The 12,543-nt window shown below is 47.2% G+C and overlaps 1 protein-coding gene across 6 annotated transcripts in view; it reads left to right on the forward strand.

Annotated features, from left to right (window-relative positions):
* Window positions 1-12,543, forward strand: part of ANKRD27 (ankyrin repeat domain 27) — a 141,304-nt gene that overhangs the window by 36,074 nt on the left and 92,687 nt on the right. For all 6 annotated transcript variants that reach the window (XM_033940966.1, XM_033940967.1, XM_033940972.1 and 3 more), the window contains 2 exons: window positions 1,019-1,097; window positions 11,011-11,143. In XM_033940966.1, coding sequence (XP_033796857.1) covers window positions 1,019-1,097; window positions 11,011-11,143 — 212 coding nt within the window. The remainder of the gene's footprint in view (window positions 1-1,018; window positions 1,098-11,010; window positions 11,144-12,543) is intronic.

Here is a 12,543-nt window from a genome sequence, read left to right on the forward strand (position 1 = left end):
TTCCTTTCCCTCCATCTTTTCTTTCCCCATGGTCTGGCATCTCTTTTGTCTCTTCTCTCTTCCCTGGTCATCTCTCTTTCTCTCGCTATTGCCTGCAAGAGATTCTTGACGCCGGTGTCGGTCATCAGAGCACCCATGGTAAAACATACCCCCCCTCCCAGTATGTCATTGCTCACTATACTGCCTATTGGGGGGGTGCCCGCTATTCACAATACATGCTCCCACCCCCTGAGTCACTGAACTCCACATACCCATTGGTGCTGGTGGCGCTGCTGATTCGCTGACCTCCATACACTCATGCATTGTGCTGTTGTCAATCTGCTGTATGTTGAACTGATTGGAGCCTTGAGCATGCGCAGATGCTCAAGGCCCAGACCGATACATACAGCAGATCGGCAGCAGCACAATCCACGAGTGTATGGAGGTCAATGAATCTGTGGAGGCAGCACCAATGGGTATATGGGGATCATTGACTAGGGGGGCAGAGGCATGTTTGTGGATAGCAGCTCTGGGATGGGTGCGTGTATTGTGGATAGCTGCTCAGAGGAGAGGATGCCCCTGTAGTTCAGCAGGAAGAGGACAGCTGTACTAAGTGGTCAAGTGGTGGCTCAAATATAAACTGAGACCTCCCTTTTAGGGCCATTTTTGTGACCCAAAAATCTGTTCATATTCAAATACATATGGTAATAATCCATTATTTTCCTTCTCATGGACGAGAAGTACTTTGTCCTGCTGGCAGAAGATAAAATTGAATATCCATAAGTTGGCCTAGACGCAGTTATTGGCTTGAAGATTTTAGAAATTTTGGGTTGATAGTATCTTTGAGTTATCTTTTATAACTCGCTCATTTTCTTACACTGTGTTTAGACTAGTATAACTGCTGTAATAGTATTTAGATATGTTATCTCGCTCACATCCTGCACTGTGGACTAGTATAACTGCTGTTACAGTGTTTAGATATGTTATCTTGTTCACATCCTGCACTGTTCAGGGTTTTTTTTTCATGTTTCTTTTCCAGTTAACATGGAGACCATGTGTGCAGATGATCTTCTCTCTGTCCTGCTGTATTTGCTTGTAAAAACGGAGATTCCTAATTGGTATGTTCATTTTAACTGTTTTTTTCATAGTAGTATTTCCAGTGCAATAGGTGGGTCATTCTGGACAAGCTGGTTATCTCCCCATGGCCATGAGCCATAAGCAGAAGGAATCCACTCCAGATTTTTTCTGATTTTCCCTTCTGCATGTAAGCCTGAAGGAATGTTTCTGTTCTGCTCTCCCTTTTATTATATTTAATATTTTTTCGATTATTTTGATGTTTTGAGTGCTCGGATGTTTCCAATTTCAGTACTAGCTCTGCCTGCGTAGAGAAGAAGCAGACTGTAGTGTGCAGCTGACAAGCCAATCTCTCGTGATATCTGTTTGCCAAACTGCACATGTATTTTTGGAGTTTGGGGCTGCCCCACTTCCCCCCTCATCTACTGTTTAGCAGGGGTTTGAGCACAGGCTGTAAGGCACTCACAGGAGGTTCAGCAACGACTTGCAGGGTGCTGGCTACATTTTTATGCTTCCCTCCTTTCTGTTGATCTGCAAGGGTAGAGATACGGTCAGACGTCATGTCGGACTTGCAGCCCGAAGATAAGCATTGAAGAGGTGGACACAGCATGAGGCAGTGATTTCTTCTCATTCCAGCTACTGTAGAGAGCTCAAGCAGGTTGTAGCATATTTCCAGCATAGGTCACAGTGAGGAACCCACTTTCTATAGCCCTGATCAACGTGAGATCGGCCAACAACAAAACCATCATTCTTCATGACCTCCTCAATGACAATAGATGGGAAGTCCTCATGATTATAGAGACTTAGCTCCAGGACAACGACGGGATGACTCTCGGTGACCTGTGCCCCCCTGGCTACCAGGCCTTGGCATGCTCCTGCACCACAAAGAAAGGTGGTGGCGTAGCAGCAATCATCAAGTCAAACATCGCCCCCAATTTAGTTGACACCATCACCCTACCCGCACTTGAATGCCATGTCTTCACAGTGGGCCAGAAAAATGAAACCACCTTCGCCCTACTCTACAGAGTGCCCCATGCACCTCCAAATACCCTAGAAGACCTCGACATCATTACCAAGCTCTACATTTCCCACAAGTGCCTAACTATCCTAGGAGACTTCAATCTCCCAGACTACCCAAACACTTCTGGAATGAGTGCAGATTTCCTATCATCTCTAACTGATGGGATTCCTCCAAGCTGTCTCCACCCCCACTCATTTGGCAGGCAACACCTTGGATCTAGTGTTCCAGCCCAAAGACCCAGTCGAGGGACAGCTATTATTTGGTAAAGACTTGGGTGATCTTATAATCTCCATGGTGGACTGTCTCCTTAAGACCCTGCCTGATAGAAGATCCAGAAGATTTAGTCTCGGGGTGCTCTAATTTTCATTCCACATCGCAGAGATTCTCCCAGGGCTTAAGGCAGAGGTTTTCAGGATCTAGGCATAACCAGTCCTCCACCTCCCATGCAGCTCCAATCGCCAAGAAATTACAATGCTGCCAGACCGAGGGTGGTCCCTCTTCGTATAGGGGGCAGACTGTTGGCATTTCTGCAGGCATGGGCTCAGGTTTCATCCAATTATTGGGTTCTGGACATTATTCGATTCGACTACAAGCTGGAATTTACCCGGCCTTTAACGGATTGGTTTGTGGACTCTACCAAAGAGTGTTTGGAAAAGGCAGTCACCGTGCAAGCCACTGAGAGAAGGTTTCTTGATATTCAGGCCTTAGAGCCTCTGCTGCCCGAAGATTCGGGCAAATATTTTATCATGCCAAAGAAAGGCTTTGATGATGATAGAGACCCATTCTGGACCTAACTCACATAAATACAGCGCTCAAAGTTCTGCACTTTCATATGGAGATGGTTCAATCTGTCATAGCAGCAGTGACAAAAACACCATCATCCACAAAGGTGAAACTGCCTCCTCAACTGCGATAAAAAATGTACTTTATTTCACAATGTATGATCAAGATATATTAATCACCTTTGTTTTTTTTAATTTCTTTTTTAAAAAGAGTTAACTTCTTGTCTAGCTCTAATGTTTTGTTATAATTTGTGTCCATTTGTTCTAAAAAAATACTTATTTTTTTATCAATCTCTTTTTTTAATCATATCTATTTTTTCTTTAGACGTTTCTATTAATAAAATCATCACATTTAAAGCACTTTTATTTAAAATTGCACACCACTTATCTAAACTTTTTTAAATCATTTCTGAACATCTGTAGTTCCTTCATAATTCTCAGTCCCCTAGGGATTCTCTGCACTTGTAAAAGAGTGGTATAATGCAATTCATTTTTAATAATGTTCTTTTTGAATATAATCAAATCTTGCCATTTCTGAATAAGTGAGTCTTCATCCAAATCTTCACTGATTTCTTCTATTTAGTCTTGTAGTAAGTTATTTAATTTATCTTCATCATAACTTTTTTCCCCCTAAGATAAGTTAATTAATAATAAGCTAAAAACCAGAGTGGGGGATCAGTATATATAGTTAGTGTCTTCAAACAGGTCATGGCTTCCGGTTGCAGGTGCATCTAGGCCTTCTTTCACAGGGTCCAGTATACATGGGACTGGGCAGGTCTAGGGGTCTGGATTTTCCAGACGGAAAATCTGGTAACCCTAAGGAATTAAAAATCATTCACATGGGACTCTGTTAGAGCTTGAAGAAGTAGGAGAGCAGTGGGCAAAATCCAAAGAAGCTATTTTAACGGCAACAAACCTTCTGTAAGACTCCTGAGGCAGGCTTGGTTGGCCGAAACATGTACATGTCGCGTCATTAAGTCATTAGATGAATGGTTGAGTAATTGGATGAATAAAGACATTTGGATTATCAGATGAGTTGAAGGACACTTTATTTGTGCACATCATTCTGATTAGGACAATTCCACTGTGTTTCTTGCATATTTGAGTTTGTGGTTTTGTTTCCCGTTTTATTCCTAGTCATCAGGGGGCACCAGGTGGCACAGGAGGTGATTGATCATGGTCTGGGTGGAGTCGCATCTCCAAGAAATATCAGCATCTCACATAGCCGGAGTGGAGAATGTTCAAGCGGACTTCCTCAGTCATAACGTGCTAGATCCCGGAGATTGGTGTCTAAGCCAGATGTCTTTTCAGTTGATAGTGCAGTCTTGGGGTTAGCCCCTCATGGACCTGATGGCCACAGGTGTCAATGCCAAAAGTCCCCGCTTCTTCAGTCGTCGCAGAGACGGTCAGGCTGATGGCCTGCCTTGGATACTCTGGTTCAACCATGGCCAACAGAGGGGATGTTGTATGTGTTCCCTCCGTGGCCATTAGTGGGCAGAGTTCTTCTGCGCATAATTCGCCATCCGGGCCTCGTGGTTCTGGTGTCTCCGGATTGGCCTCGGCGACCGTGATATGCGGATCTGGTGGCAGATCCTCTTCCTCTGCCTCTCTTGAACGACCTTTTGACTCAGGGTCCCATTCCAATGTTCGATCCGGGTCCCTTCTGTCTTAACGGCTTAGCTCTTGAAAGGGGTCGCCTAGGTAAGAAGGTGTATTTCGATAAGGTGATTTCAACTCTCTTGGGGTCTCAGAGGCGTTCCACCTCTCGAGTTTATGTGAGGGTTTGGCGTCTATTTGAGGAGTGGTGTGATGCGTGTGGAGTGGTCTCTTTTCACACTTCCCTGCCTAAAATCTTAGAGTTCTTGCAGGATGGCCTGCACAGGGGTCTGGCTTGGTCTTCTCTCCAGGTTCAGCTTGCAGCCCTTTCAGCCTTTCGTGGGTTGTTGAAAGGTCAGCGTTTGACTACCATTCGGCAGCCAAGTTTATCCCAGGACAAGCAGGCAGCATATTCTCTACATGTGGGTGAGGTCACCAACGGAGCCCCCTAGCGGATGTTTTCGCAAGCAAACTTGCTTGAAGACCTTCAAGCTTGCGATTGGCCCGCGCATGCCCCTCCCGCCCGGTCTAGGGCATGCGTCTCCTCAGTTCTCTGTTTTCTGCGGAGCCAGAAGCACTGCTCCTTTGCTTCCCGCAATATCGTTGTCCCTCTTGCACCGCGGCTTGTTTGGTTAGTTCCTGTTGAGTCGCTGTTCTTGCGTCTGTGTTTTTTCTTCTTTTTATTTGTTTTTCGGTTCGTACCTTTTTGACCGAGTTCCCGGTCTTGCTCTGGCCGCCTGGCCTCGTGGGGCTGCGGACGTCATTTTTCTTATGTCCCGACCTCGTTCCGGGTTTAAAAACTGTACTAAGTGCAACCAGGTTATCTCCATCACCGACCCTCATCGTTGGTATGTGGAGTTCCTGGGTGCAGAGCACCGCGCTGAGTCATGCCCCCATTGTGTGACTTTGCAATCGCGGGCTCTTCGTCGGAGGGTGGCCAAGATTCTCCAACTCTTTGGCCCTATGGATCCTGTGGGACAGGCCTAGAGCTCAGCCTCGGCGCCCTCGTTGGGCACTTTGGCCTCGAAGTCCTCGGCCTCGAAGACCCCATCGGTCTCGAAGGCCCCGGCCTCGGCCCCTCCTGTTACTCTAGCCTCGGGTAAGTCTCCTCTTTCCTCCTCAGGTGTGCCGGCAAAGAAGCCTACCTCCAAGTCTCATGTCAGTGCCGCCTTGTCGGCATCTTCGAGACATCACTCTAATTGTGCCTCCTCACGTAGGGAATACTCTTCCTCGAGGTCGCCCCCAAAGGAGCGCACGCCTGCACCTAAGACCCAACCACCTTTGGTCTTGGTGCCTATGTTCGAGGACATGCTTAAGGCTATTCTTACCATGCAGCTTTCCTCGGTGGTGAGCCAACTGGTCCCGACTTCGACGCCTCTGACCTCGGTCTTGACCCAGTCTCGGTCTAACCAGCCTGAGCGTCCCCTCGTTTCTCGAGGCCCTGCCTGCAAGACTCGCCAGGTTCCCTTGAGTGATTCTTCATCCCCCGAGTCACCTGTAACTTTTCGGGGTTCCAGACCAGGGGGTCATTTTTCACCCGTTGCTTTGTCGAGGTTTGCCCCTCCTAAGAAGCCCCGGTCTTCTCCGCCCCTTTGGGGCAGGTCTCCACCTGCGAAACCTTCTAGACACATGCTTGTCCTCGAGTTGGACTCGGGGTTGTGTTCCCCATCAAGGCAGCTACCAGCCTCTAGGGGCCTTCTTCGAAACCGGTCGAGGATTTTTCCTTTGCCCAGTCTTCCCCGAGGCATCGCCCGTTACTTCCTTGGACCCCGGGGTCTTCCCCGGCCCACCTAGCACGGGGTCGTTCCTCGATGCCCCCAGACACTTTAGTAGAGCCTCTTCAGTCTCCTATACACGGGACTCCGAGGCTTACTATTCGAGATAAATTTCTCCCTCTTTCTCGGCTGCCCCCAGATCTCGCTTGGGGTCTCCTCAGGAGGATGAGTGTTCTTCTCGACACTTCTTCTTTAATCGTTTCATCTCTGACATGGATAGGGCCTTGAAACTGGACCTCCAGCCTGAGTCCCGTTATACCCAGGAATATCTGGAGGAGATGGGTGTTGATCATCTGCCCCGCGAGGCGTTGCGCTTGCCTTGGCACCAGGTTCTCCGGCAAACCTTTCTCCGGAACCTGGAGACCCCCTATGCGGTCACGGCCATTCCCTCCAAGTTGGAGTCCCGTTACCGGACGATTCCGGTTAAGGGGTTTGAGAGTTCTCAGCTTTCTCATCAGTCCTTGGTGGTTGAGTCTTCCTTGAAGAAGTCCAACCCCTCTAAGGTTTACACTGCCGTCCCTCCGGACTGAGAGGGCCGTACGATGGACAAGTTTGGTCGCTGTCTTTACCAAAACTCATTGATGGCGAATCGTGTCCTCAACTATAACTTTATCTTCACGTCCTACCTCCGGATCTGTGTGGACACCCTCCTCTCGTTCCGAGAGGATGTTCCGGATTCTCAGCGTGGGGAGTTTTTCCTCCTCGAGGAGACCCTATCCCAACTCCGCCTCTATATGTTCCAGGTGGCCTATGACGCCTTTGAGTTGTCCTTGAGGGTCACAACCTTTGCAGTCGCCATGCGTCGCCTCGCTTGGCTCCGTTTTGTGGATATGGATCCGAATCTACAGGATCGTCTTGCCAATCTCCTGTGTGTGGGTCATGAGCTCTTCAATGAATCTATCAAAGCGGCCACCAAGTGCCTATCGGACCACGAACGATCCTTTGCCTCTCTGGTGAAACTTAAACCGAAGGCCCCCCCCCCGGCTCAACAATACAAAATTCCTCTCCAGAGGTATCCACAGAAATCTACTCCCGCGTTCTCCCCACCTCCCCCGAAGCAGTCTCAACAACAGCAGCCACGTCAAACTAAGGCCCAGCCGCTGGCTTCGGCGAAGACTGGGCCGTCTTTTTGACAATTCCGGTCCGAGCCTTCGGGCTCCCTTCCTCATGGAGCCTTCCTCCCTTCCCATCGGGGGTCATCTCCATCATTTCTGTGCCCAGTGGGAAGGTCTTAACCACCGACAGTTGGGTGCTTTCCATCATCTGGGAGGGGTACTCCCTTCACTTCAGTCACGTACCCCTGGACCTGCCTTTAAGAGAGTTTCCTTCTGCTCGGTCTCAGCTGCCTCTTCTTTTGCAGGAAGCTCAGGCCCTTCTTCGCCTTCGGGTGGTCGAGGAGGTTCCCCCGGACCAATGGAACACCAGATTTTATTCACGGTACTTTCTGATACCCAAGAAGACGGGGATCTGCGTCCAATCCTGGACCTCCGCGCTCTGAACAAGTTTCTGGTCAGGGAACGGTTCAGAATGCTCACCTTTCCTACTTTGTACCCCCTCTTTGACGAAGGGGACTGGCTGTGCTCACTGGACCTCAAGGAGGCGTACATGCACATTCTGATATCCCGGCCTCTCGCCGGTATCTGAGATTCCGGGTGGGGGATCTCCATCTCCAGTATCGCGGTCTCTCCGAGGGTCTGCACGAAATGTCTAGTGGTGGTGGCTGCGGCCCTGCGTCTCCGTGGCCTGCAGGTGTTTCCCTACCTCGACGACTGGTTGATCAAAGAGTCCTCTCGCCACGAAGTTCTGCGAGCGATTAATCAAACCATCTTGCTCCTTCAGAGCCTCGGCTTCGAAATGAAACTTCCCCAAGTCTCAGCTCTGTCTGTCCAAGTCTCTGGAATTCATCGGAGCAGTCCTGGACATGGCTTGTCTTCGCCTCCTTCTTGCCTCGGCCTCGACAGGAGGTCCTTGTTAGCTTATGCTGGAGGGTAGCCCATCTGTCTTCGGCCCCGGCTCGGCTCATGATGGTCCTCCTAGTTCACATGGCCTCCAGAGTTCACGTGACTCCTTTTGCCAGACTTCACCTCTATTCCTCAATGGACTTTAGCGTACCAATGGAACCAGGATCGGGACTCTGTCTCTCGGCTCATTGTCATGACTCCTTTGTTGAGACAGTCTCTCCGTTGGTGGATGCTCTCTTCCAATCTTTCCAGAGGTTTTCTGTTTCATGCTCCTCCTCCGCAGAAGGTCCTGACTATGGACTCGTCGGCCTACGCTTGGGGGGCTCATCTGGATGGTCTTCGCACTCAGGGTCTTTGGTCCAGTGCCGACCGACTTTGTCACATCAATCTGCTGGAGCTTCGAGCGATCTTCCTCGCTCTGAAAGCTTTTTTGTCACCTGCTTCGCGACCCGAGTGGTGCTGGTCCGCACGGACAACCAGGTCACCGTGTATTATATCAACAAACAGGGGGGAATGTGGTCCCGGTCCCTGTGCCAGGAGGCGATGTGGCTCTGGGATTGGGCCATTCGCCGCAACATATTCCTTCGAGCGGTCTACATTCAGGGCCAACACAATTGTCTGGCAGCCTCACAAATGGTCCATCCATTCCTTGACCCTGCGTCGGGTATTTGCTTGTTGGGGACTCAGGATGTCGATCTGTTCGCGTCTCCCCCCACAATCACAAGTTGTCCCGCTTCTGCTCCAGGGTCTACACCCCACTCAGGCTCGAGGCGGATGCTTTCCTGCTGGATTGGACGAACCTGTTTCTATATGCGTTTCCTCCATTCCCTCTGATTCTGAAGACTCTCGTCCAGCTCAAGTTCACAAGCGCCACCATGATCCTGATAGCTCCTTGGTGCCCCCGACAGCCGTGGTTCTCCCTTCTGTTGCAACTCAGTTCCAGGGAGCCTCTTCTTCTGCTTGTTTTTCCTTCTCTGCTTACGCAGAGTCAAGGTTCTCTGCTTCATCCCAACCTTCAGTCTCTGCACTTAACGGCTTGGTTCCTTGAGACTTAATGCCCTCGTTCCAGTTCTCACAGCCTGTGCTGGACATGCTGAAGGCGTCTCAGAAGGAGTCCATTCGCCAATGTTACCATCAGAAGTGGACCTGTTTTCTCTTCCTGGTGTGCTACTGCTTTGGTACATCCCATCCGTAAGCGATACAGAAGGATAAATTAGGTTCTTACCTACTAATTTCCTTTCTGTTAGCTTGTAGACCGGTATAATTCCTCACCCTATCTGTCTTTGTGCGGTGATTGCAGGTCTTGTTTGCTCGCGTGCAAATTTTGAATTTTTCTGCGGGTTCTAGGGCCGGGGAGAAGTAAGAACAGCGGCTATAGCTCAGCTGGCTTAGCTGGTGAGTTGTGGGGATGTTTTTCTCTACCAGGTTTGTGTTCTACACATGTTCCAACAGTGGTTTATAAGTATTTGTTGTTTTCTTCACTCCTGTTCGGAGTGTGTTATATTGTTTTCTGTTTCTGCTTGGCTATTCGGCAGACTGGATTAGTATAGGGCAGGGGTAGGCAATTCCGGTCCTTGATAGCCACAGCCAAGTCAGGTTTTCTGGATATCCACAATGAATATGTATGAGATGGATTTGCATGCACTGCCTCCTTGAGATGCAAGTCTATCTCATGCTTATTCATTGTGTATATCCTGAAAACCTGACCTGGCTGCGGCTCTCAAGGACTGGAATTGCCTACCCCTGGTATAGGGGATGCTGTACTGATATACAAGTTTGATCTCAGTCTCCACCTGCTGGTAGCAGTGAGGTATATAACCCATCCGTAAGGAACTATATCAGTCTACAAGCTAATAGAAAGGAAATTAGCAGGTAAGAACATAATTTATCCTTTTTTTTTTTATAGACTATCATTTGTTTTTCCACTTGGGCTATGTTTATGAATGTTGTATTTTTTTGTATTGAGCAACTTCCAAATAAAAAATATAAAACAAACAAACAAATTTTAAAAAACCTAATTTTTTTTTTTCCTATTGATTTTAAGTCATATTTTTCCAGAGACATGAAAGATGTGTGAATACAGATTCCCCAATTTGCATCAGATTTTGAATGAATTTACTATCATTGGAAATATGCACAAGGCAGATCCCATATAAATTTCTAATTGGTAGAACTTGAAAAGAATTTCAGCAGATATGCTCTGATTTTCCCCAATGCACTTTAAACTTCCCTGGTAGTTTGGGGTAGGGAAAAATTGCACATGTACTGCATTTATCAAAATATTTATTTATTTAATTAAGCATTTATATACCACTTATAGTCTTAAGTGGTTTACATTCAAATACATTTTTCCTTGTCTGTCCCGGTGGGCAACAATGAAAGAAGCTGAATTTTCCTCAGTTTTCATTGAGGCATTCATCTAAACTGCCTAGCAAAATCTTGTAATGTTTTGCATTTATCTAAACTTAGCATTTGCAGATCTGTGGTAAATTCTACATGAGTTGGTAATTTTCTGCAGAGATCTGTGGTAAATTCTACATGAGTTGGTAATTTTCTGCAGAGATCTGTTTTTCATTGCAGAAATGTATAATTTTGTTTCTTTACTAAATTGCAAATATTTTTCCTGTCATCTATAGCAGGTACTGTATATTTTGTGGAATTTCTTTAACTTTAATCTGTATGTTACATATTCATAGTGTGGGTCTCAATAACAATGAGACTTTATTTTAGGTTTTTCTGTTTCAGTAGATCATAGTATGCGCCCCATAAATAAGATCTTATCATAAGCATAAGCTAAAATGACTCTGCTTTTAACATTTTAGGATGGCAAACTTGAGCTACATCAAAAACTTCAGAATGTGTAGTTCTGTAAAAGATGAACTGGGATACTGCCTTACTTCAATTGAAGCTGCAGTTGAATACATTCGTCAAGGAAACCTCTCAGAAAAATCAGCCGTAAGCTGCTTTTCTTCTGTGGATCCAGTAATGCTTTTAGCAATCAAGTCAATCAAGATTTAGGAAGTAAATTAAATTTAAGGAGATCTTAATCAGCTTAGGGTTAAGGGTAACATACAGTTTTTCCTTCATTTTGAATTCTCTTATTGTTTCCAGTTGAGTATAATCAAGCTCTGATTTGAACATGAAAGATTGCAAAGCTGATATAACTCTTCTAGTGCAATAGGTGTGTCATTCTGAACATTAGGGTATTTTTCCCATGTTCATGAGCCATGCAGAAGCAATCCATTCCAGGTTTTCAACTCCTCCTTTTCTAGTGGCTCTTCTGTACACGAGCTGGAAAATGTCTTTCTGATCTTTGTATATTTCTTTATTATTTTCAGTATTTTTCGCGACTAACTGTGCTCCAGAATTCCCCAGTGCAGATTGTTAGGCATCTATAATTGGCTCAGGAGGGCTGCGATTTCGCCTCCTCCCCCTTCACGTATGCTGTTCCATGGGGGTTGAGGATCAGTTCATCTGGCAGCCCGAAGAACTCAGTGTTTGGAGGATTGGCTGATTGAGGCAGGGATTCTCCCTGATACAGTGACATCTTAGAACTGAGGCAGGCTGCAGCACCTTCAGAACCTATGGACAAAATCAGAGGGGGTCATTTTTATTTTTTTTTTCAAAGTCCTCAAGATCCTTCAAATCACCTTGTTTTGCCTCAGAATTGGCAGGGCTGGAGTCTTCAGACTCTTTTACCCCTAATTCATGCCAGTTTTGCGCTGGATGGACACTGGAAGAGCACCCTTGCACCACTTGACACACAGCATATGAAGGGGAGGTGGGAGCATCAGGCTTAGCCTCCCCTTTAGTCTCTAGGGTTGAGGAACCTCTGGGGAGCCTGTCTACCGAGAGAAAATCCCTCCTAGAACTGCGGTTTACTTAAGCGTAAGAGATTGGAAGCCATGGAATCCAAAAGACATAAGGTGGAGTTACCTAAAGGGGACTCAGTGATGCCTAGTAAAGCCTTTTAACCTGAATTTAATTTAATGTGGAGAGCTTATTTGGATAGCCAAGATCCTTATATGGGGTCTAGCAGCAAGCCAGAAATTATGTAAGAGGGCTTGGGCTCCCAGAGCGCATCAGGGTAATTGGCAGCAGCTGATCAGGATCCTGTGGACCTTTCTGACAGAGACTCGGAGGGGAGGGATCAGCTTCCTTCTGGGAGATAATATGGTAACAAATGGGAGCAAGTGTACAGGAAGCAGTGGTGGCCCTTGACCAAGGGAAAGCCCCACAGTACGCTGACTGTTCAATCCTTCGGTGGTGTTAGAGCTCATTACAGACTTTCTGCTGGAGTGAGTTAGACTCCTAGCAGGCCCCTTCCACTCTGTTCTATCCTGAGCAGAATGAGA

The sequence above is a fragment of the Geotrypetes seraphini genome, chromosome 4 (genome assembly GCF_902459505.1).
Source record: "Geotrypetes seraphini chromosome 4, aGeoSer1.1, whole genome shotgun sequence".
Lineage (NCBI taxonomy): Eukaryota > Metazoa > Chordata > Amphibia > Gymnophiona > Dermophiidae > Geotrypetes > Geotrypetes seraphini.